The sequence below is a fragment of the Manacus candei genome, unplaced genomic scaffold (genome assembly GCF_025592945.1).
Source record: "Manacus candei isolate 608988 ecotype Guabito, Panama unplaced genomic scaffold, ASM2559294v1 h1tg000050l, whole genome shotgun sequence".
In the NCBI taxonomy this organism is placed as follows: domain Eukaryota; kingdom Metazoa; phylum Chordata; class Aves; order Passeriformes; family Pipridae; genus Manacus; species Manacus candei.
Window position 1 is genome coordinate 36,401,550 of NW_026138098.1, and position 23,210 is coordinate 36,424,759.

The 23,210-nt window shown below is 46.3% G+C and overlaps 1 protein-coding gene across 4 annotated transcripts in view; it reads right to left on the bottom strand.

Annotated features, from left to right (window-relative positions):
• The window catches only part of PRKG1 (protein kinase cGMP-dependent 1), a 377,420-nt gene that overhangs the window by 131,432 nt on the left and 222,778 nt on the right, over positions 1 to 23,210 (bottom strand). For all 4 annotated transcript variants that reach the window (XM_051799629.1, XM_051799628.1, XM_051799630.1 and 1 more), the window contains one exon: positions 10,919 to 11,024. In XM_051799629.1, coding sequence (XP_051655589.1) covers positions 10,919 to 11,024 — 106 coding nt within the window. The remainder of the gene's footprint in view (positions 1 to 10,918; positions 11,025 to 23,210) is intronic.

Genomic DNA, 23,210 nt, shown 5'->3' on the forward strand with positions numbered 1-23,210 from the left:
GGTTACACCAAATGGGTTTTCTTGCCTTGCTAAATCAGTGTCCCATTCCATGCCGTGGGTTATTTAAAGGTAAGAACAAACCCCTGGCTCACCTTGTTCCATGTTCCAGAGGACAGATGGAATGTTTGGAACTGTATAAATCACAGACACACACAAACCTCCCCCCCAGCAGCTGCCCAGGCAGGACAAGCTTTAGGAGCCACCCCCATCCCTCACATTTTCCAACCTGTGGTGGGGATTCCACTGCTCTCACTCGGCCTGTTGGGTGAAACTCTGACACAGCACAGTGATGTCCCCAGTGGAGACAAATGGAGAGGCACTAGATAACTAAAAGCAATAATAATTAAGCTCACTAAGAGAAAAAACTAATTCAGGAACTATCTGACATCCTCCCTTTGCTCCATCACTGGTCAAAGTGGTTGAAGGGGTTTTTATATCCAGAGGAGGAGCAGAACCTGCCACTCTGAGTAGAGAAAAAGCCCCCTAAGCCACTTAGGAATTATTTAAAACACTTGCTAAAGCCCAGTTTCTTCTTTTACCTGCCAAATCAGCTATTGCTGAGCTCACCAAGCTGCAGGCAATTCCAATGCAAAACAATTCCAGAATTGCAATATATAGGGTATAAATTGTACAGACACAGAGCAGTCTGAGCCATGTACATACCCCTCACCCTGCACATTCTGCAGAGGTACACTCTAAATACAGAAACGATCCTGTTTCCTCCTGAATCATTGTTATTATGCCATGAATTAAATGCAGTATTATCCCAGTATTTCCCTCACACCTCTCACTGCACCCAAATAGCAACACCAGCAGCTTTTCCTCTGCTGGGGCTTCGTCTCTGACGAGTTTTCCCAGCTCTGGCAGAAGCTGAAGCACCTTTTTGTAACATCAAGGCCCAAATTAGCTGTGCTGTTGTTGCCAAAGGGTATCAAAGGGTGGCCTCCCTGCAGCCAATCCAGAGGGCTGGGGTTTAATGAGCTGCTTTTTTGGAACTTTACTTAATTTGGCCTTTAAACCCTCGCACACTTCACAGTCCGTGCTCCCAAGTCATCCCCCCCCACAAGACTCATCCAAAGACTTTCCCTGTTCTTCCTCTAATTCTTGATCTTTTGGTCTTGTGTTCGCAACAGGATTTATCTGCAGCTGTTCCCTCCAGATTCCTCCAGAAGGATCTGCAGTAATTCCTGCACCCCGTGCTCCCACGTGCCCCGTTCCAAGCTGTCCCACACAGACCTCGACAAGTGTCACCCCCCAAAGGGTTCCAATCAGCCAGGCAGGATTACACCATCACCCCACCACATCCACCTGGAGGGCTCTGGGTTTGTTCAGAGTTACCTGAGGTGACAGATAATCAGGCTCTGGGTGAGATCTTTGTTCTCCCCGAAATACATTTTTCACAACCCTTTATCAAATGGCTCAGAAAAAAAAAAAAAGGCAAATATTTCAGGGACAAGTGGCACATCAATTTCCATTTTTCCATCAGTTCCTCATCCACAGCTGGGTGAGCTGGGCAATGTGATAATTGCCAGCCATCCATAAGGAAAGAGGAAATGGAGGCTGAAGCCTTTGATATGCAAGTCGACTCACAAAACAGGACAGGTGGGGTGGTTTGTTCACTGGGGTTCTCTTCAAAACTCCCAGCCAGCCTTTTCCAGCAGCAAGGAAACCCACCTCTTCATAATCTGCCTAAATACATTTGAGTAACAGTTATCAAAATGTCTCTGCTTGGGAATCTCTGCTGGAGCTTGGTGATTTACAGAAAATAAAGGCCAAGTAGCTAATGGGAAGAAATAACCTCTTTCTTTGACTTTTGCCACGGTCTTTTTTACTGAACCCACTTAGTAAATCCTAAAAAGCTTCACAGCAAGTTGAATCTTCAATGAATCCCTCATAAAACAAGGAGACTGCCAGTCAATGCACTGCTAAGTACTTCCATTCTAACTCCTGCGGGGACATTTCAAACCAATCTCAGTGTCTTCAGAGGTTTTTCTACCTCCTCTCAAACCTGAGGCTTTGAGGGCTTGGGAATGGTGGAATCACATCATGATTGTGGGATTCCATTGACAGGCTGGATGGTGGGAGGAATTTCTTCCTGGAAAATGTTGTCCAGCCCTGGCACAGCTGCCCATCCCTGGAGGGATTTAAAAAGCCTCCTGGACGTGGCCCTTGGGGACGTGGGTCAGTGCTGGCCTGGGCAGTGCTGGGGGAACACTTGATGATTTTTGAGGGTTTTTCCAACCTCAGCAATTCTCTGATCCCTGCAGTTTCAACACTGGAGCTGCACCCCTGAACAGGAAGAAAACACCCAACAAACCTCCTGGTCCTTAAGCCAGGATGGCTACAAACAGCTCCAGCTGGAGATTCCCTCCAAGCTGCAGCGGTGCCACCAAGGCTGGGAGCAGGAAACCCCTGGAAACCCTCCAGCCCAAAGAGCTGGCTGCAAACCACAACCTTGAGCGTGCAGAAGAAACAGATAAAAGAGTCTAAAATATGATGTCAAGCCCCACACAGGGTGTTTGGAGGGTTCATGGGCATTTCCATGCCCATCAAGTCCTTGGAAAAACAAGCCCATTTAAGAGCCAGCAATGAAAACAAAGTAAAGAAACAGCACTTAAGCACAACGTTTGCCTTTTCCACTGGTGATTAAGCAGTTGCCATGGAAATGAAGCTGATCCTGCCTGAACTACTTGTCTTGGTCATCATGTAAGTATTACTGCTTGCTGTGGTATTTTGCCCTGATAAATATTGAAATTGGAAATCAAAAGACCAGGTTTTTAACTCCTCAGTCCCACACAACCCTCCATCGAGGCCACAAACAGCAGAAGTCCCAGCTGGATTTCTTTGGCAGTCAATTCTGGAAGTACAGTTCCCATTTCCAGACCTTCTTGGACTTGTGAAGTCACAGGAAGGACATGCCACTGCCTGGAAGCCAAAGGTTTCTCCAAGTGCTCATTACTGCAATTAAAAAATGAGATGGAAAAAGGACAACAGCAAGAGGATGGAACATTACACACCATGAGTCTCCTAGAGAGCAAAACAGAGATGGTGGCTACAATTCCTGTCAGGAAAATGACATTTTTCATTTAAGAGGTCTGAGTAACCTCCACACCCATGTTGGGTCTTCTGCCCCTGACGCTGGCCCAGGAGATTCCTCCTGAAATCCTTCCACGACAGTATCCTCAAACAAAGATGGATTTTGATATGTCCTCCTCTTGAGAACACACATCTCCCCCTCTCTGGGCATCTGTCCTGCCCTGCACCATTTTCCAGGGAAGATATTTCCTCTTTTATCCAGCCCAGATCTCCTGAACTGCAACTCATGCCCGTCAGCCCTTGATTTATTCCTTGCCAGTACCATGAAGAGTTTGAGTCCCTGCCTTTGAAACTGCCCCTGCCCTAGTGGAGACTGCTCCTAAATCCCACCTTAACCCCCTCTCAGTCAATCTTAGAGGCTTGTCTGGGGCCCAGAACACACCACTCCAGGTGTGGCCTCTCCAGCACTAAGCAGAGGAACTAAACCCTTAACTGTGCTCTTCCTAAGGGACCATCCATGGGGACAGTATCCCGTGCTCCTACTGAACTCAGCACCCCCTGTGTGGCCCAGGTCCTTTTCTATGGACCCCCAACCCAGCAGGGTCACTTGGACCCAACTGACAAATGTCTCAGGGTCCCTTTCAGATCCAGGTCCACTCTTTGGCTTGGCTCCAACAGGCCTGTTCCCTTAATTTATCCCTGGATGCACATTTGCTGAGGATGACTCTGTCCCACCATCCAGCCAATGGAATCCCACAATCACTGAGGTTGGAAAAGCTCTTCAAGGTCAGAGATCCCACCCTGTGATCAATCCCCCCCCCTTGTCCCCCAGCCCAGAGCACTGAGTGCCACGGCCAGGCCTTCCTGGGACACCTCCAGGGATGGGCACTCCAAACCTCCCTGGGCAGCCCCTGCCAAGGCCTGACCACCCTTTCCATAAGGAAATTCCTCCTCCTGGCCAACCTGAACCCAAACCAAACACTGCCCACTGCTCTCCCTCACAGCCACCCCGTGGTGTGAGGAATCCCACATTTCTTTGGTGATTTCTAAAATGTTCCCTCAACAAATCATTCAGCCCTAAAGCTGCATTTGTTCATCAAAGGAATGGTTTTCCAGAACACTTCTCCTGGCCTCGTGATTTCCAGGCAAATTCGAGAGCTTCATTAGGCTCCAAAGACAGTTTGGATCCACAGTTTTCCAACACAAAGTCTAAACATCCCTCTAGTAATTAGTCTGTACTCAAACTCTTCAGCCAGCTGTGGATAAAAAGGCCCTTTTTCCATGACTTCCTCTCCCTCCCATGACACATATTTTAATGTGTTTAGCATGGTTGCCTTGGAGCCCAGTAGGAATTCTCTTAATATCACACCAGAGGCCTCAGCTGGTTGTCCAAGGCAATGAAGAGTTTTGAGAGGAGAAGAAATCCCAGCAAACACAACCCAAAGGCCTGGCAGCCCCAACATTTCCATGAGCACTGGTAGGAGCACTTCCCTTCCATGGACTTCTAATAGTATGCAACCAAAAACACTGCAGTGAAAATCAGGAATTTCTTAGAAGGGGAGGGAGGGGAAAGATACAGGAGCCAAACTTCAGCCTCTAAGAAACACTCAGGTTACTCACTATTTGAAAAATAATAATATGAAAGACAATAATCCTCATGCCACTGAGAAGGCCCATCTTACTCTGCCTGATCAAAAAGCAAAATACTTTCAAGCAGACACCTGGCCCTGCTGAAATCCTTCTGCTGAGACTCCTCTGAGGACAGGAGGCTGTCAGGGGCTCTGGGAGGCAGCTTTTTGTTATTTGAGCATGAAAATAGACACAAGAATAGGGACTGTCTGGCACAGCAACACGTTGGATTGGGGGGATAAATGGCTTTGGATGAGGAATGTCAGACCCCAGGACGGGCTCTGAAGTACCTGTGACTATCAAATGGCTGCACACCAATAACCAAGGGCTCCAAAAAACCAGCTTTGGGGCCCAGAGGAAGGAGAGTTTAATGGGTCAGGGGAAACTTACCCTTCAAAAAGAAGGCTAAGGAACAGACCTGGATCTATGCTGTTGACATTAAATGGACCGACTCAGGCATCCTGGTGAAACCAGGCACGACAGCCTGGGAACATCTGGGGCCATAAAGGAGAGAAAGGAATCACAGCCCTGGCTTTTTTTAACAGTATCGAGATTGTTTTGTAAATTAAGGAGTAAAGACTATCAAATTCCACATGCATAAAGGCACCTGCAAACCAACACCCAAACAAGTCTTGCCCAGTTATTTTGGGCTCAGCTCATCCCTTCTAAGAGAAACCTCAGTGGAGCCATCCCAGAGTGCAGTGAAGTCCCACCATAATGTGATCAGAATCTCTAATAATTTCATCTGCTTTAATATCTGCAGTGTAAAGCCCTCATCTTTCACCCCAATCACTCCAATCTTCGCTACATTTTAGCAAGGAACAGAAAACAATCTTCTTGCTACATCCAGCCACCAACAGCCCCGTAATATTTCCATCCAAAATGATAATTTGTTAAGGAGGAATGATTTCAAACAAACCCTAACACCTTAATAAATCTCCAGTTATGCCTAATGTTCTGCATTGAGCTGTGAAGAGCTTGATTCCTTTGCTGCTGCAGAAAACACAAACATCTTAAGTCATGTCTCAGAAAAGACAAGATTCATCCTTTAAAAAAAAAAAAAAGGGATTTGGAAATCAAACAGTACAAAGTAAAAATAACCATCATTATTTATAAAGGCTAAAAATCAAGAGAAATAGCCCAAGATTTAACTCCTGACATCATCTCACCTTTTCAGTTCATCAGCAGAACCAGAACATCAGAATAGAATAGCAGAACCATAATTATCAGAATATCAAATAGAATAGCAGAACCATAATTATCAGAATAATATATAAGGAGAAGGCAGCAACTTAAGCCCAGATCAGACCTTGTGCCTCTTGAGATCACGAGAGTCTCTGAAGGTGTTTTTCCTCACTGACAGAGCCACTACAGGGGGAAAATGCTGTCAGTGGGATCCCAGAATCCCGGGATCACTGAGGTTGGAAAAGCCCTCCAAGGTGCCTGATGCCCACCTTGTCCCTTTTCCCTGGGCTGCAGGAGGTAATGCAGCAAGAAGACTTTTCCCTGCCTCCACTGAGACTTTTCCTTTGATTAAAACACACTTGGTCAACACTAAACTGCTGTTCCTGAGACACACCTGGCCCAGCCCCTCCCAGAGCCCTCCCTGTGCACTGACAGCACCCACAAGGATCACAGGGACCAGACTGCGCCCACTGAAACAATTCAGCACAGAAACCACCTCAAGAAAAACCTGAACCTGAACCTTCTCCCCGCTGTGAAATGAGAAAGACTGTTTTTCTTGTTGCAGGGCAGGCGAAAATGGCCAGTTTGGTGCCGTGGAGCATCATTTCAGTTCTGCTCCAGCGCCTGCCCAGGCACCGTGGAGAGGCTGATCCAGCTCCTCCTGCCAGCCAGCCCTCAGAGCTGCCCTCAGGTGTCCCCAGCACAGCCTGAGCCTGGAATCAGGTGCTGAACAACAGACAGCACAGGCACACAACACTCCCTGCCGTCTCCAAAGCTGGAACACGGGGGGCTTTCCATGCAGGGGGACTGCAATAGCACAAAACCTGGATGGCAGGGTCTCCACACCTCATGGATGAGCCCAGGAAGTGTGAGGACCTCCCAGGAGCTCCTGTGGGCACCTTGGGAATCATCACCACCTGCCCCCTCATACAGCTTCTCACATAAAGCCACCCCTGAATCCTCCCCACAGAAATCCAACGGCCTTTTCCTTCTCTCCACCCTTAAGGTCCCTTCCAAGCCAAACCAGTCCGTGGTTCCTTGATCCTATGGAAAACCTGGACACCCCAAAGGTGGGTGATGACCAGCCCTTTTTGGGAACATTTTTCAAGATGATGCTCTTGGCCTCCAAAGCCTTGGACTGCACCTCCATTCCAGTGGGGATGGTCCAAGCAACCTCTAGGGATGGAAAGGAGCAAAAGGAGCTTGGTCTGGACGGGCTCCTGGTTTGAACCAGTACCTGTGTCCCTGGATTTCACTGGGCATTAAGAACAGATGGAATTATTTGCCTTACAGAAATAATGGCCCTTTCCCTCTTTTTGTGTTATCCCCCCTGTGCACTTTGCCCACATCCCAGTGTCCCACAAAAGTTGGATTAGTGGAGCCAAACCCCACGCTGCAGATTTACTCCCCTGAAACTCTCTCAGTGTAACTTCCCTAAGTCACCATCAACCTTTAACTCTCTTTTTTCAAATTCTCCCCTCCTTTTCCTTCTTCATCCAGATCCAAGGCCTTGACATGAAGCTAAAGCTCGGACTGACAAGATCCTTGAAGGTAAGATTGTGTCTATGTGGGAACTTCCTTCCAATATCCACTTCCAAAGCTCGATCCTGCCTCTGAGGTGACTCTGAGTATCCACCATCTGTTCTCCTGATCAGCTCCAGGGTCTTGGATGAATCACTTACACCAAGACTGGAACCTCCAACCTCTTTTAATTGAACTTTAGGAAGCTTTTTTTTTTTTTTAAAAAGTAATATTCACTCTTTCAAGGCATCCTGGTCTTTAAACTTCCATGATTTAGCAGGAAATTGTTACCAGAGCACAAGCCTTTTATTTCTTGGACAAACTTATTTGATTAACTGCTGTTTCCTTGACTGAAAGATTCTGATTTTGCTTAAATGGAGTTATTTTTAGGGCTGGCTTGAGAAGGGAATCATTCCAATGCTGTAACCATTGTAACAGTTGATTTTAGCAGTGACAGTGATGCTCTCCCTCGCTTGTGTGAGGACAAACATATTGAATTACAGACAAAAAGCACTAATTGGGAAAGAGCTAAAGATAAATGCAGCAAAACCAGCCCTGTAGCACAAGGAGTTGCTCAACCTACAGCACAATATTTAATTTCCCTTTTCACTGTTGGCTGCACTACGAACCACCTCGGGCTGACACTGCTTTAGCCACATAATGGGCTCCCAAAAATTTGTGCTTCAAAGGGAATCATTGCTGTGATTTGTCTTGCAGCACAGACACAGGGATCAAAAAAAACCAAAACCCAACAAAAACCAGCCTGGTTTTCCAGCTCCTGCTTGAAGGAGGTGCTGCTGGGGGATTAGGCTGGCTTTTGATCACACTGGTTCCTCACACAAACCAGGAAAAAGAGGATATTCCCTTGCTCCTGACTCCAGGAGAGTTGTAGGAGGTAACTCAGAAGAGTTATCCCAAGTTTTCATAGGAACCACTACACTTTGGAGCAAACCAGGAGTCAGCCTTCCCGGCCCAGGACCCCTTAGGAATGTCCACCTGGATTTCTGAAGCAGGAAAAGCACTTTTTATGGGGTTATGGTTTTCTTATGGCACTCAGAGGAAAATACTGGACATAAAGGGTGACACTGTGTAGTGGGGATGTTCCTGCTGCTCTTGTTCTCAGCAGGATAAATGAGAATAAGTAACTGAATCTCCCTGTGTCACCCCCAGAAGCTCATTTTCTGTTGTGCTTTGTCCATGTGCGTTACGGGAGACAACGATCATTATGTTGTTGTGACTCATGACATGATTAAAAAGGGTAATTTTTAGACCAATATCAGCAGGAAATGATGCTGCCCAACCCCCCTGACTTTTCTGTGGACAGGCACCATTTAAACCTTCGTTTCTGTGGCATTTATTCCTTCAAAAGAGCATTGTCATTCATGTCTTAATATAGGAAAGAAAAAAACCTCCAACCCCCCCAAAAAAACCAAATAAAGGCAAATATTGACATGTTTCTTGTTTTCAGGACTTATCCTATTTTTCCTGAAAAACATTTAGGAGGAAAACACCTTTATAAATGAGCATTTAATGCACCAAATGGGAATTAGGCTGAGCTTGAGACAAGTTCCCAGAGCCCACGTGGAGAACCCAGTGGGAAGAACCATTTTGTCAGGACCTTCCCCGGCTCCAACTGGGAGAAACCCTTCTCCTAAACTCCAGCTGTGAGATTTAAAATAGAAATACCTGTTTGCTTTCACAAAACCTCCCTGAGGAGCACCCAGAGGGGACTCCACACACAGGCAGCTCAGACACCCATGAGGAAACATCCCCCGGTTCCCTCCTCGCTGTTTGCTCTCAAGTGAGAGCTGGGCAGGCTTTGCTGCACCTGAATCCAAATTAATCTCGACAATCTTCTAGAAAATCTCTATTAAAGCTAAAAGCTTAAAGGCTTAATGTGTGTTTAAAGGGTTTGTGCTCAGCCCAGAGAGGAGCCCACGCTCGGCTTGGCTTTCCTCCCCCAGCCCACAGGGAAGGCCCAGGCTTGGCAATGGCTGAGGGGAGGGGTTTTTTTAAGCCCTTTTGGTGCAGCAACAGGTTTTGTTTTCTCCCCTGAGCCTGCTTGTTGCTAACCATCAGCTGAGACACCTGGAAAAGGCTCTGACAGTTCCTTTGATGTCACCCCTGAGCTGCAGAACATCCCCGTGGAGCTCCCAGGCCCCTCCAGGGCAGAGATATTTTTATTATTTTATATAAACAACTACTACTTAATAGATATAGTACCTAAAATACATGTTTACATAACATAATAAATATTATTTATATTATTGAAACTCTTTGTATAATTTATATTATGATTTTATTTTTCCCTATGTCCCGATTTCCTCCAAGAGAAAAACTAATTTAAAGGTGAATAAATACAAGCTATTTCTTGAGTATATTTTACTGGATGTCCAAGTGAATGTACTGTGCATGTTTTTTTCTGGTTTTAGAAGTCTTATATTTGAAAAGCAGGTCTGGAACAAAAGCAGACCAAGCACGTGACACGGGAGGGTCAAAATCAGTCTGGCCACTTTGGGGGTATCTGTTCCCCCTGCTTTGATGTGGCTGGAGGGGATTATTTTTGCATCCCAAACCCCCTTTTTAAGAGGGTGCATCATACTTGGGACAAAGATTTGCAGACTGGAAGATCTTCCAGGTCTTCCCACGGCACTTTTCCCTGAAAACCTCTCTCTGGAAAACAGGAGCTAATCCCGGAAAAGCAGCAAAATCACCAAAACGTGGAAAATGAGCTGCCTCCAAACTGAGCTGCTGAGCCTTCCCTTCTCCAGATGAACCCCCCCAGCTCTCTAAATAATAAGGACTGTTCATTACTGATCCTCTCCAAGGCTTAATTCCCTTAATTTTCAATCCTACCATCATCTCCCAGCCTGCTGAAGGACCAAATTTTGGCTATTTAGCTTTTCTTCTTGAAAAGCCAGTGGCTGATGACAAACCCCCAGGGAAGGGGATTCCTGGGATAATAGAGCTGGCTTTGGAGGGCTTGTTCCAGCAGCACAAACCAAAGGAATGTTTGAGAGTGTTCAGGAGTGAAAGACTTGGTTTCATGTTTTCCTTTTTGCTCATCCAACCTGCATTTTCCAACAACCTCAAGCTTTTTTTCCCCCCCCCCTAGAAACTCACATTTGACTTATCAGAGAACATACTTGAAATGGGTTTCAAATTCCATCACAGTTTAAAAACCAGATTTTTCCCAGGGAAAAGGGGGGGTGGGTTATAAAAATGGGTGTTTTCTTACACAGGGAATGCTTGGAATGACTCATGTTAGAGCTTTTCTCTCACACCTTGGCCGTGGGACTCTTTGCCAACGAATAACTCACAAGAGGAATGAAACTAAACCACAGCAAGGCTCTCCCTGCTTTAAGCAAGTTAAAATAATAATAATAATAATAATAATAATAATAATAATAATAATAATAATAATAATAATAATATTGAATACATGAGTAGGAAACAAATCAAACACTGCACTCAGGAAAAAACAAAAAGGCAAGAGATGAGGGCGGGAGTTGCACTGAATTTGGGGATAAATAAAGGAGTGTCATACCTTTTTAAAAATTCCATATACTCAGTATGCTTGATGAGGCCAGTCCTCATCATTATTGTTTGAAAACATTGCCGGTCAATAGCCCAAAGTTTCACATTTACGAGAGCTGGAAGACAAAACAAACAAGGGGAAAAGGTGATTAGCAAAATCAATTTAAGGATTCATCCTGCTCCCAAAGGAGATCAGAAATTCTTCCTTGACTTCAAGGAAACTTCCAGAACAGGGACATTTCCAGAACCAAGCCCTGTTACACCTTAATAATTAAACACCTCCCAGTCCGGGAGGTTTTGAGACATTTCTTCTCCAACTTCAGTTTGTCTCCTCTAAATTCCAAGACTTCCACGGAAATGGTCCAGATTTTCATCTGAGATATTTGCATTAACTACAAATGCCTGAATATATAGAGTTTATAACAGTTTCTCCTTAGAGGAACAGTTTAATTAAACAGAACTACTCTCAGGACCTCTCTACACTTGCATTAATTCAATTTTCCTTTTTTTTTTTTTTCAGAGAGTAATTGCAATCAGTTCCATCCCCTTCTCCCCATTTCATTACAGGAAAGAGCAACGAGCAAACAGACTTCCAGCAAAATATTTACGAATATTCTCACTGATAAAATTCGAGCAATTGCATTTGCTTTGATTTGCTGGTCCTTAAGTTCCCAAACCTCCCACATAATGAGGTTTTTTTCCCCTAACTGCATTTGCAGGGTGGAAAACCTTCAAAGTGCAAATTCAACTGTTCCTTCTAGAATTGCACAGCAGAACTAAGGGACAGCATCACATCCTTTAAAGCCTCTTCTTGGTTTCAAGGCAGAAACTTCTTTTTGAGAAGCATTTCTGGTTTTAAAATCGAACTGATAGGGAAATAATGACCTCTGGTATTTGGAGATTTATGTCAAAATTTAGTTTTTCGCTCTCTTCTGAGTGGAAATGACAACTAATATGAACAGGATCTGTATTTTTATGGGGGGTTAAGTGTATTCTATAAAATAAGGGGGGTTGATGTTTAGATGAGCTCAACAGACAGGGCTTGGAGCAACCTGGGCTAGTGGAAGGTGTGGGTCAAGGGGTTGGATCAAGATGAGCTTTAAAGTCCTTTCCCACTCAAACTGTTCTATGAGTCTGTGAAAAAACACACATATAGACACTGAGAATTATTTTACATATAATGCATAGAATATCATTTATAATTTTACAGACATCATGCATGTAATTCCATACTATACCTTTCAATAAATCCATATGTCCCCCCCTGACTGCACACACCAGCCCCATCACAAGGCCCAGGCAGCTCAGGAAAAGTGAAGTGCAGACAACTATTAATTCCAATCACTCCTCATCCTTTACACTCACATTTGCCCTGCCTTAATGACAAACAGCTGCTTTAATAATGGCTAATCAGGGCAGAGGTTTAAATGTCAGGAAGATCCTTTTAATCAAGCGTGAGCATCGTCTCCTGTTGTGCTTAAAACCCTCTGTTCACGTATTAGAGGGTTCCTGGAGGAACAGAAGGAATTTCCTAAGATTTGATGCTATTAAAGACTTCAAAGTTATATATTTCAGAGTGCCCTGAGATGAAAAGTGTGTCTGTGTAACACAAAGTCATCTCCGCCGTGCAGAGCCGAGTTAGAGCAGATGCAGACAGAGGTGACACAGAGATTTTCTGGTCCAACCTGAGATTTTCTGTGAAGCTTCATTTGCTGAGAATATCCCATTCCCTGACTGCAGGAACTACACCCACAAAGGAACAGGAGCAATAAAATCCCGGGGAGAGATGTGTCCAAGCCTCTCTGTGAGGGGAGCTTCCTTCCTCAACAACAGCAAATGTCACCCTGCAATCCAAGCAGCTCCACAATTAAAGTTTAGTGCCTCTTTTACATTTTTTTCATGCTAAAATGCCATAGCTGGGGTTTGTTTTTATTGGACAAGGATGCCCAGGCCTGGGAGCTCCCTCTCTGTATCCAATTTTAGGAGCTCTCCAGCTGAGGGTACTGGATGATGCTCTGCAAGTCTGCAGGACACTTGAATTCCACGTTCAAGAAACAGATTTACCTGACTCTGAACCTCCCAGTGAAAGGGATGTGGTTCAAGGGCTGAAAACAAAGCAAAATGCTGCTAGAAAAACAGGGAAGGGCAGCGAGAGCCCAAGCAAAGGAATCAGGGTTTCAAGGCTCAAAACTGGCTGGGGGTGGAGATATTACCATGAAAGTTTAGATCTGAAGTGTTTGTCATGGTTAAGACTTAATTTCTGCTGCCAAGCTGACAGAAATTATTTCAATCAACCATCCCAGTAAATTCCTGGCACCCCTCTCCACATCAAAATCCATGATTAAAGCAAAGAAATGAATTTCAAAATGCTTTCACAGACCCAAGTTCTTCCAAAGAGAAGTTTTCTTCCTGTTCATTCCTCTGGGGCAGCCTGTGAAAATCCATCCCCTCTAAATAAATAGGGATTGTTCATTACTGAACCTGTCCAGGGTTTAATCCTCTGAATTTTCAACCCTGCCATCATGTCCCATCCTGCTGAAGGACAAAGTTTGGGCTGTTTTGCTTCTTTTCTTCTTTTGGACCCAGTGGCTGAAGGTCATCAGCTCTGGGGTCAGGTCTGAGCTGCTCCTACAGCACATGCAAAGGCACTGAAATAAGGGGGGACTGTAAAGGTTGAAATGAAAATATTTACAGAAGAGCCATGTAAGTATTGTTTATGTTATATGTATATATATATATATATATATGTATACATATATCTATATATAGAGAGGTGTTAAATCTTTTAATTTAACATTAAAAGATGCCTTAAATCCTTGAAATCAGAGCAGCCAGAGAGCAGTGCCCAGATTATTTCCAGATTAAATGCAGGGTTCATATGGCCCTGCAAACTTTTCACATCTTCCCAAGTTTTTACTTAGTGCTCAGTGAAGCCTTTCCAAGCTTTTTCAAGGATCACTGGGTGAATCATCCTCAGCTCAAGCATTATCCAACCTGAAACTTTTTATTCCCTTGCCCCCCCAAGCCAGAATTCGTCACCTCCCTTTTGCTTTTAGGCCATTTTATTCAAATAACTCCTTGTTAATCCACCTTCAGGCGAAGAACCAGCAGCATCTTCATGTCCTCAGGGCCTTTTGGGCAGACAAGACATAAAATTTCCACTCAAATTTAAACATCCTCCCACCTGGGGTGTGATTTTGTAGGATTATTGTGCCCACTGCCACCGGGGGAAGCAGAGCCACTGCCAGTTGCTTGTGTTTTGTCCTGTTTATCCACCAAAATGAGGATGAAAAGCACATTTAACTAAGCAGAAGGAGCACATGGAATTGTTTCAGGCCCCCAAACACACCGTGAATCATGGAGGAGGCTCCAGCAGTTCTGGGATCAGGCATGGAATGATGCCCTGGGGGTGGAATGGCTGGAGCAAGAACAAATTGCTTTATTCTCGGGTGTTTCTGTCTCTAGTTTTTAATCAGAGCAGCACTGGGACAATGACACTCCATCCTGGTGCTCCCCAGTTTCCAGCAGGTCCTTTCCCATCGTTCCCCAGGGGGAGTTTTGTCACCTCCCAGGGGGCAAAGAAGGAGCAACTTCACTTTGACCAAGGGCAGATGCAGAGACAGATAAAATTCCCACTGCCAGAGGGCAGGGATAGGTGGGATATGGGAAGGAATTGTTCCCTGTGAGGGTGGTGAGGCCCTGGCACAGGTTGCCCAGAGAAGCTGTGGCTGCCCCTGGATCCCTGGAAGTGTCCAAGGCCAGGATGGAGCAACCTGGGCTAGTGGGAGGTGTCCCTGCCCATGGCAGGGGGTGGGACTGGATGATCTTGAAGATCCTTCCCAACCCAAATTCCATGATAATCCCACCTTTGCACGAGAGATGTAAAATTTAACAGCATTAAAAAGATGTGCCCACATCCATCAGCCCGTGCTAAGGACAATAATCTGAATAAACAAGCAGACATCACGGAGCATCCCAGGACTTTTCTTGCCACAGGAACCAAGTAACCCAAAATCTGCCCCAAAATCCACCTTCACCCAAGCTTTCAAAGAAAACTCCATGTCTCCTGATGGGTTATTCAGGAATAACCCCACCCTGGGCGTTTTTATTCACTGAAATGTTTCCCTAAGGGTGCATATTGTCATTTGGTTTGACCTAATACCTTGTTTGATCTAATGCATTATCATTTAGTTTGATCTAAAATAACTCCCAGCCTTTGTTGGCTCCCAAAAATGTCTCCATCCTCTTCTGAAGGCTTGTAACTCCTCAGCCTTAATGAGAAGGGGTGACAAGGATTAATTAAGCATTAGGGAAGTGTTCAGTCGGGTCAGGTATTTTCCTCGGAATTTCAAAACACCTGTACTACAACCCCCACTAATTAATGTCCTAATCTGCTCTTTTCAAGCTCACTGGTATTTTACATACCCTTCACCATGTCACCTCTTACTCAGCCTGGCTGTATAAATGGAGTTCTGCTCTTCCTCCCTCCCTGCAGCACAGAGGTTTCTCTGGGTTTTTAATTAATCCTCGTACGAGCACGAGCTCACAAACTACCTCAGAAATCAAAATTATTCCAGTCTTGAACGCTGAAAGTTGAAATAGTTCCTTATAGTTAAGAGAGAAGAAGTTGAAAGCCCCAAAAACTCCTTCCAGGTCCTGTTTTGAGCCAGATGGAGAGTGATGTGAGATTAATGGAAAGCCAACAAGGGTTTAATGCGGGTCAGAAGCCTCAAATTTAGTTGCTCAAACAACTGATTTAATGCACTGAACACAAGAGAGGGGTTGAGGTAAAATGTCTCCAGCTATTTGGGGAAGGAAAAGGAGAAAACAACCCAAATCTCTCAGCCTGGGTCACATCAGCTCCCAAGGAAAGAGCACAGAAGCTTCACCAAGAAAGAGGAGTGAGGAAAGTAAAATATTCCCTTTAAAAGAGACACATCAGTTCTGGCTCATTGCCCAAAGGAGCCCCAAACCCTGAGGAAAATGAATATCCCCAATTATAGGAGGGATTTTGACACTTAATAAAGGGGTGAGGCAGCTCAGAGAGAGTCCCCAGCCTGGAATTCCAGCTCCTGGAATACAGGTGGGGCAGGCCCAGGGCTCTGGGGTTTGGGAAGGGGGGAATTGCTCTGATGCTGGAGAAGAAGGAAAGGCCAGAAGAATCATGGGGGACTTTGTGGGATCAGGGCAAAAATAGTAGAGGTCCTAAAAGTGGATGGAAATCCCAGGTGGAAACACCTGCAAGTCCTTTGGTTTCTTATGGAATCACAGGATCATGGAATGCTTTGGGTTGGAAGAGACCTTGAAGCTCATCCCATGGGCAGGGACACCTCCTGCTATTCCAGGTTGCTCCAACCTGGCCTTGGACACTTCCAGGGATCCAGGGGTAGCCACAGCTTCTCAGGGCCTCACCTCCCTCCCAGGGAACAATTCCTTCCCAATATCCCATCTATCCCTGCCCTCTGGCAGTGGGAAGCCATTCCCTGTGTCCTGTCCCTCCATCCCTTGTTCCCAGTCCCTCTCCAGCTCTCCTGGAGCCCCTTTAGGCCCTGGAAGGGGCTCTCAGGTCTCCCTGGATCCTTCTCTTCTCCAGGGGAACCCCCCCAGCTCTCCCAGCCTGGCTCCAGAGCTTGGGGGTCATCCTTAGGATGATCTGCACAAGTTTGGAGCTGGTTTGGTTCCTTTTAGGAGGTAAAGGGTTAAATGCTGATTAAAGCCAGAGGTTGGGATCCTAAAGAGCCATTTGCTGGGAAATTGCCCTGGGGCTGAGTATTTCAGGGATGATTGGAAAAGAGGATTTTACAGTCCATGTGAGTGAAAATACTGCTTTGGGGACACAGGGCTACCAGAAGTCATGGAAAAGGGGGAAAAAGGTGGTTTGAACTCCACAGGGTGATGAGATCCTTTCCTCTGTCTCTCACTGAGCCCTGCAACACAACTTGATACTAAACGACCCAAAATAAGCAGTTCAGCTTCATCAACTGCCTTTTTTTCCTGAGGCACAACATCACACAGGTCCAAGGAATGAAGTTCCAGCTCCCGAGTTCTCAAGAATGGGTTTGGAAGGACAACAGTTGTTTTAAGAGCTGTTCCCAAAGTAAACAAACCGTTGTTTTACAGCTTTTTCTTTTCAGCTCCAGGTGCTGCCTGACTATTTAAGCCACAAAAGTACTTCCCATGGCCAACTTCCAGCTCATTGGAGCAGAGAGAGCAGCAGGGGGGCCATGTGGAAATGCATTTTCCCAGCCAGACACTCTCATTTGTAATCCTGCACCACGGGACACTTTAATTCGTGGTAACAGCCAGGAGGAAAGTGCCAGATAGACCTTTGGTGGGGACAACTGATTGAGCAGGGACACCTTTCCAGCCACATGCTTTTTATTGATTGGAAAGGCTAATTAAAGTGGCTCTTAGAATAGAGGAGAAGATGGAGAAGAAGCAGAAGGAGAAGGAGCAGAAGAATCAGAAGCAGAAGCAGCAGAAAAAGCAGCAGAAGAGAAGAAGGAGAAGACACACACAAAAAGAGAAGAAGCAGTAGAAGAAGCAGAAGAAAACTCAGGAGAAGCAGCAGGAGAAGAGGCAGAAGTGGGAGCAGAAAAAGCAGAAGCAGAAGAAAAAGCAGCAGGAGAAGAAGAAAAGGCAGGAGCAAAGCAGAAGAATCAAAAGAACCAGAAGCAGCAACAGAAGGAGCAGAAGAAAAGGCAGAAGTAGAAGAAGGAGCAGAAAAAGCAGAAGCAGCAGAAGCAGCAGGAAAAGGAGAATAAGAAGCAGCAGGAAAAGGAGAAGAAGAAGCAGAACAAGGAACAGGAAAAACAGCAGAAAGTGAAGAAGCAGAAGAAAAAGCAGAAGAACAGCAGCAGAAGAAAAAGCAGAATAGAAGCAGCAGAAAAAGCAGAAAAGGCAGCAGAAGAGACAGAAGGAGAAGGAGGAGCAGGAAAAGCAGAAGGAGCAGAAGAAGAAACAGCAGGAGAAGCAGAAAAAGCAGGAGCAAAGCAGAAGAACCAGGAACAGAAGAAGCAAAGCAGCAGAAGAAGCAGAAGGAGCAGAAGTAGAAGGAAAAGGAGAATAAGAAGCAGAACAAGAAGCAGAAGCAGCAGCAGAAAGAGAAGCAGAAGAAAAAGCAGAACAGGAGAAGCAGCAGGAGAAGCTTCCAAAGGGAAGATGACACCACTGGTTTTTGGAGCTGCCTGGTAGCTTTTCCAGGAGCTTTTGTCACATGGTTTTACTTCTTTTCCTCAAGTCCAAATGTGTGGCTTGAATTTGTTTTGCTGCTGAAGCTCTGAGCTGCTCCCTGGGGCTCTGGGTAGGGAAAGGCTGAAGTGCACCCTGAACTGATGGCACAAAAAACGGGAACAGAAGGGGAAAACCAAACTGCAGCTGGGGGTGTGTGAAGCAACAGGGAGAATCCCTTTTTTACAGGGTGTTAGGAGTGGAATTAGCAGTGAACTGATGAAGGGTTTATATATATGTATATAAAATATATAAAACAAAGCAGTGAAATCAATCATTGTGGAACTGAAAGACTGGTGAGAGCTGAACCCCACAGTCCCCTCTGCAGCAGTGACAGGACACAATAAAAGGGAAATAATCCCAATATTTGCACACCCCTGAGAGAAAAGCAAAGCCAGGGCACAGCCTTTGCCCCAGAGGCTCCAGGAAGGGGCTCCCCTTTTCCAGCTGGGATATTTGTTTCCCCATGGAAAAGACCTTGAGGAAGAGGGACAGAGGCTGCAGGGAAAACACTCTCCTGCCAAAGCCAGCTATTCAAAGTCCTAGTGCCACCTTGGCCTTCTCTCTCTTTTCTCTACCAGCATTAAAGGTTATTTTTCTGTGTCAGACCTTAATTCACACTCTGGGAGGTTGGTAGCAGAGGAAGAAAAAATGCTTTTTCTCCATTTAAATCAAAATTCACTCAGGTTTCTGACCTATAAACCAGATTTAGGTGGATATTGCAAAAGGAATCCTTCCCTGTGAGGGTGGGGAGGCCCTGGCACAGGGTGCCCAGAGAAGCTGTGGCTGCCCCTGGATCCCTGGGAGTGTCCAAGGCCAGGTTGGAGCAACCTGGGCTAGTGGGAGGTGTCCCTGCCCATGGCAGGGGGTGGGACTGGATGGTCTTCAAGGTCCCTTCCAGCCCAAACCATTCTCCAACAAACTTCAGTCAGCACAAACCTGACCGAGCCCAGCAGCAGAAGTGAAGATGTTGTTCCCTTGCACCACATTCAGCTGCACATTTTCAGCAAAATGCTGCACATAATCCTAAAATTTAATATAATACAAAATCCCCCCATTGCTGCCATCTGCAAATAAAGCCAAACCTTCAGCTGTGAGCTCGAACAGCAATATTGTGAGAAATCCAGAACAGTTAAGCTCTGCCTTGGTGGAGCACTAGGAATATTAACCAGCTAAAAACCCCCAACAACACAAAAAAACCTCTCTGTGATTAAAAAGAGGCAGTTTCCTCACTGAACTTTGCAGTAATTCCCCATTTTTAAGCTATTCCCTTATTTCCCAAGAGCAGCATTTCCCATACAATGGTTAAATAAGCCATGCCCAGCTTTTTCCCTCTCATTACCTGTTTCCAGCAAGAGCTGGATGGAAACTTGTCCCACCCTGTGGGAGCCCTGGGGTGTTATCTGGGTACTGAAGGTCTGTCCTGATGGATTTGCTGTCTGAAATGGCCCAGAGCAGGGGCTGGATGTGGCAGGCAGAGCATCCATCCAGCCCCACAACCCAGGGGGATGTGTCTCTGCCCTCTGGGAGCAACCAGCAGGAAGCTCCTCTCCAGGAAAAACCTTCTCCCTCTCCTCAGTTTGCTGACCACAGAAAAAAACCCAAACAAACAAAAACCAAAGATTAAATCCTTAAAACCAGCCTGGACAGCTGCCAGGTCCTCCAGGGGAAGGGCTTGTGACATCCACACGGCTCTGGGATCACCACCAGCTTCTCCTCCCACCACCATTCCCTCCCCACCCCTGTCCTGAGCCTCCAAATCTTGGAAGCACCCCCAGAGGTGGCAGAACTGGGGGTTCATTTTCCTTGTGTTTAATGGGATCCAGGAGAAGCCATTTTCTCCAAGCCATTAAATCCACCATCCAGAAAGGAAATCCCACCCTGGATTCCCTGAGACAGACTCGGGGGTTCTCAGTACCTGCTGCAAGGGACACTTGGGAATACAAGAGATTCCCAGGTGTTTAGAGGAGTTGGTAAAGGCCACACAGCTGCTCTGGCTGTTGATTAATGCACACAGCAAATCAAAATCCCTTCCTGACCTGCAGAAGCATCTCCAGATCATTCTGACTTGGATGAAAAATGCTTCCAACTTACCATAAGTGTGGCAGCTGCTGCTGGGCTGCAACAGAGCCCTTCAGTGCTCACAAATCACGTTGGAAATAGAGAATTAACAAGCTTTTTTCCTTCCTATAATAACACTTATGAATTATTTTAAAATGTCTCCAGCCCCCAGCCAGCAGCGAGTTTCCATAATTCACAGAACACTTGGGATTTGGGAGGGAACTCCCTGCCAGTGCTTGCTGCTGGTCAGGATTTCTTTTCTTTTTTTTAGTCTTGAGAGCCAGCAGTGAGCTCAGCTGTTAGGGCAAAAAAGATGTGGAAGAGTGGAGCCAACAAGCAGAGAGGTTTAAAACAGGGATTAAAGCTGGATTTGGTTGTTTGCAGTTGGTAAGGAGAGATGTGAAGGAGCAGGGCAAAGGAGAAGATGGCCAGCACAGGGAGAACCAGACTTGGATAAAACTTAGGATAAGTGAGGGAAACTTGGATAAACCTGAGGACAACTTCAGGTAAACTTGAGACAGGCAGAGTTAAGAGACACCAAGGCAGATGTGATCATGGAATCTCAGAATGGTTTGGGTTGGAAGGGACCTTAAAGCTCATCCCTGCCATGGGCAGGGACACCTCCCACTAGCCCAGGTTGCTCCAAGCCCCGTCCAACCTGGCCTTGCCTGTGAACTTCAGCACATGGAACTGGTGCTTCTGCATCTGCCCTGACTTCAGGATGGAAGAGGGAAGAGGGAGATGGACACTAAAGGAGGATCTACTCTCCTGATCCACAGGGAAGGCACTTTACAGCTCCCTTCAACCACCCAAGCAGGCTGGAGCAATTCCAGGGAACACTTCAAGAGAGACCCGGAGGGGCTGGAGCGTGTGCAGGGAAGGGAACGGAGCTGGGAAGGGGCTGGAGCAGCAGGAGGGGCTGAGGGAGCTGGGGGGGCTCAGCCTGGAGCAAAGGAGGCTCAGGGGGGACCTTCTGGCTCTGCAAGTCCCTGACAGGAGGGGGGAGCCGGGGGGGGTCGGGCTCTGCTGCCAGGGAACAAGGGACAGGAGGAGAGGGAACGGCCTCCAGCTGTGCCAGGGGAGGCTCAGGTTGGCCAGGAGGAGGAATTTGTTGCTGGAAAGGGTGGTCAGGCCTTGGCAGGGGCTGCCCAGGGAGGTTTGGAGTGCCCATCCCTGGAGGTGTCCCAGGAAGGCCTGGCCATGGCACTCAGTGCTCTGGGCTGGGGGACAAGGTGGGGGTTGATCACAGGGGGGACTCGGTGACCTTGGAGGGCTTTTCCAACCTCAGTGATTCCAAGATTTATTTCTTCCCTAAGAAACAGGAGCTTGGAGTTGTAATTAAACAGAGAGAAGACATCCCACCTCCTGTTTTCTACCCCAACACCAAAAGCTGCCTCTCCACACACACTGAACCTCGAGCAAAGGTCACGTTTCAAGCACTTATTTCTTCTGGTTCAGGGAATTTTACCATCCCTGTGTCCCAAGATTTTGATTCTATGAGACACAGAATGTGCTGGACAGGCACAGCAGTACATAAGTGAATGTATAGATATATAGACATAAAAAAGAGCATATAAGCAGATTCCAGCAGCATTATTTATGTGTTTGAAGCTCTCCCTGATTCCACATATCCCATTCATTTGGCCTGTGGGCCAGATCCTGATATGGAAATGACCCAGAATTAGGCCTTTAATGAGAAATAAAGTGTTCTCTGTAAGCCCTGAAATGCAGAATGAGATCAGACTGAGACCAGACATGGAACAACCCCCATGCCAAGTGTTTTTTCCACAGTTATTCCTTCCCATGCCTCTGTTGCCACAGTAAGGCAGGTCCGTCCTGGGCCTCAGGGATTTTGGCCAGGGAGAATTTAATCCCTAATGTTCATCTTTATGGCTTGGAATCTTTGCCAAATGTGTATTTTGTGTTCTTCAGAGATGAGCTTCCAGGCTGATTAAACATGGATCAGCAGCACGAATTCCAGCAGGAATTCCAGTGTTGCTCTTCAGTCTGATCTTGAATGTTTTCCCCCCACTTTCTCTTCCATAAAAATGGTGGAAGATGTTATTTGGCAGGAAGCAAAGCAGACAATGGCACCATAGAGCCAAGGCAGCCTCAGTTATTCCCGTGCCAAGAAAAAAGCCAAATCTTCTCCCCAAGCCTCAGAGCTCGACACATTTCTGCAATCACACTGACCAAGAGCTACAAAGTGACCCTTGAGGACACAAACTGCAGCTGGGCTCCTTCTCCAGCCATGTCTCCCCATGGAACACCAACCAGCAGGTCAGGATTTCCCTGAAACAGCCACCACGGTGCCCAAAAAAATAAGATTTCATTGGAAAGATTCCTACAACAGGGAGATTTCGAAATTCCTTGGAAAAACCTTTGTGGCACAGGAAAGACACGTGGGAAAGGGCCAGGCTGGAATTACTGGATGAACTCAGTTGGGTCCTTTTTTGACCAAAACTGGCTGGATGATATTGATGCCTCATCCTTGTGCACCAGCAGGTTTGCTTTCAAAGGTTTCTGCTGCAAAGCCACCCAATTTAGTGTCCCCATGAAAATGCAAACTCAAACCTGCCACTACAGCCTCAAGAGGTAGAAAAAAATAACACAGAAATGGGCAAACTCGTTCAAAGGACATGAAAAAGAGCAGGCAAAGGGAAAATAAAAGTTAGTGGTGGCATAAAAACTGTCTCGTCGCATCCCCGAGAGTTTTGCAGGAAATACATCCCAGCCATCCCCAAAAGGGCTCTAAATGGAGCAACAAAACGCTGCAAGGGTTGAACAGCAAAGTGCAGGAAGGTGGGAGGAGGAAAAAACACAACTTTTAAAAGTGGTGATTGCACCTGGGTGAGGGAAAACCAGAGGTGAGCCCAGACTGAGGCAGGAGGAACCCAAACCCACGGGGAGGGACCCACCGGAGATTCCTGGGGAGCACCAGGAAGGAGGTTGGAAGGGAAGCCTTTTCCAGACCCACCAGAGGTTTCTGGGGAACCTGCAGGGTCCGTGAT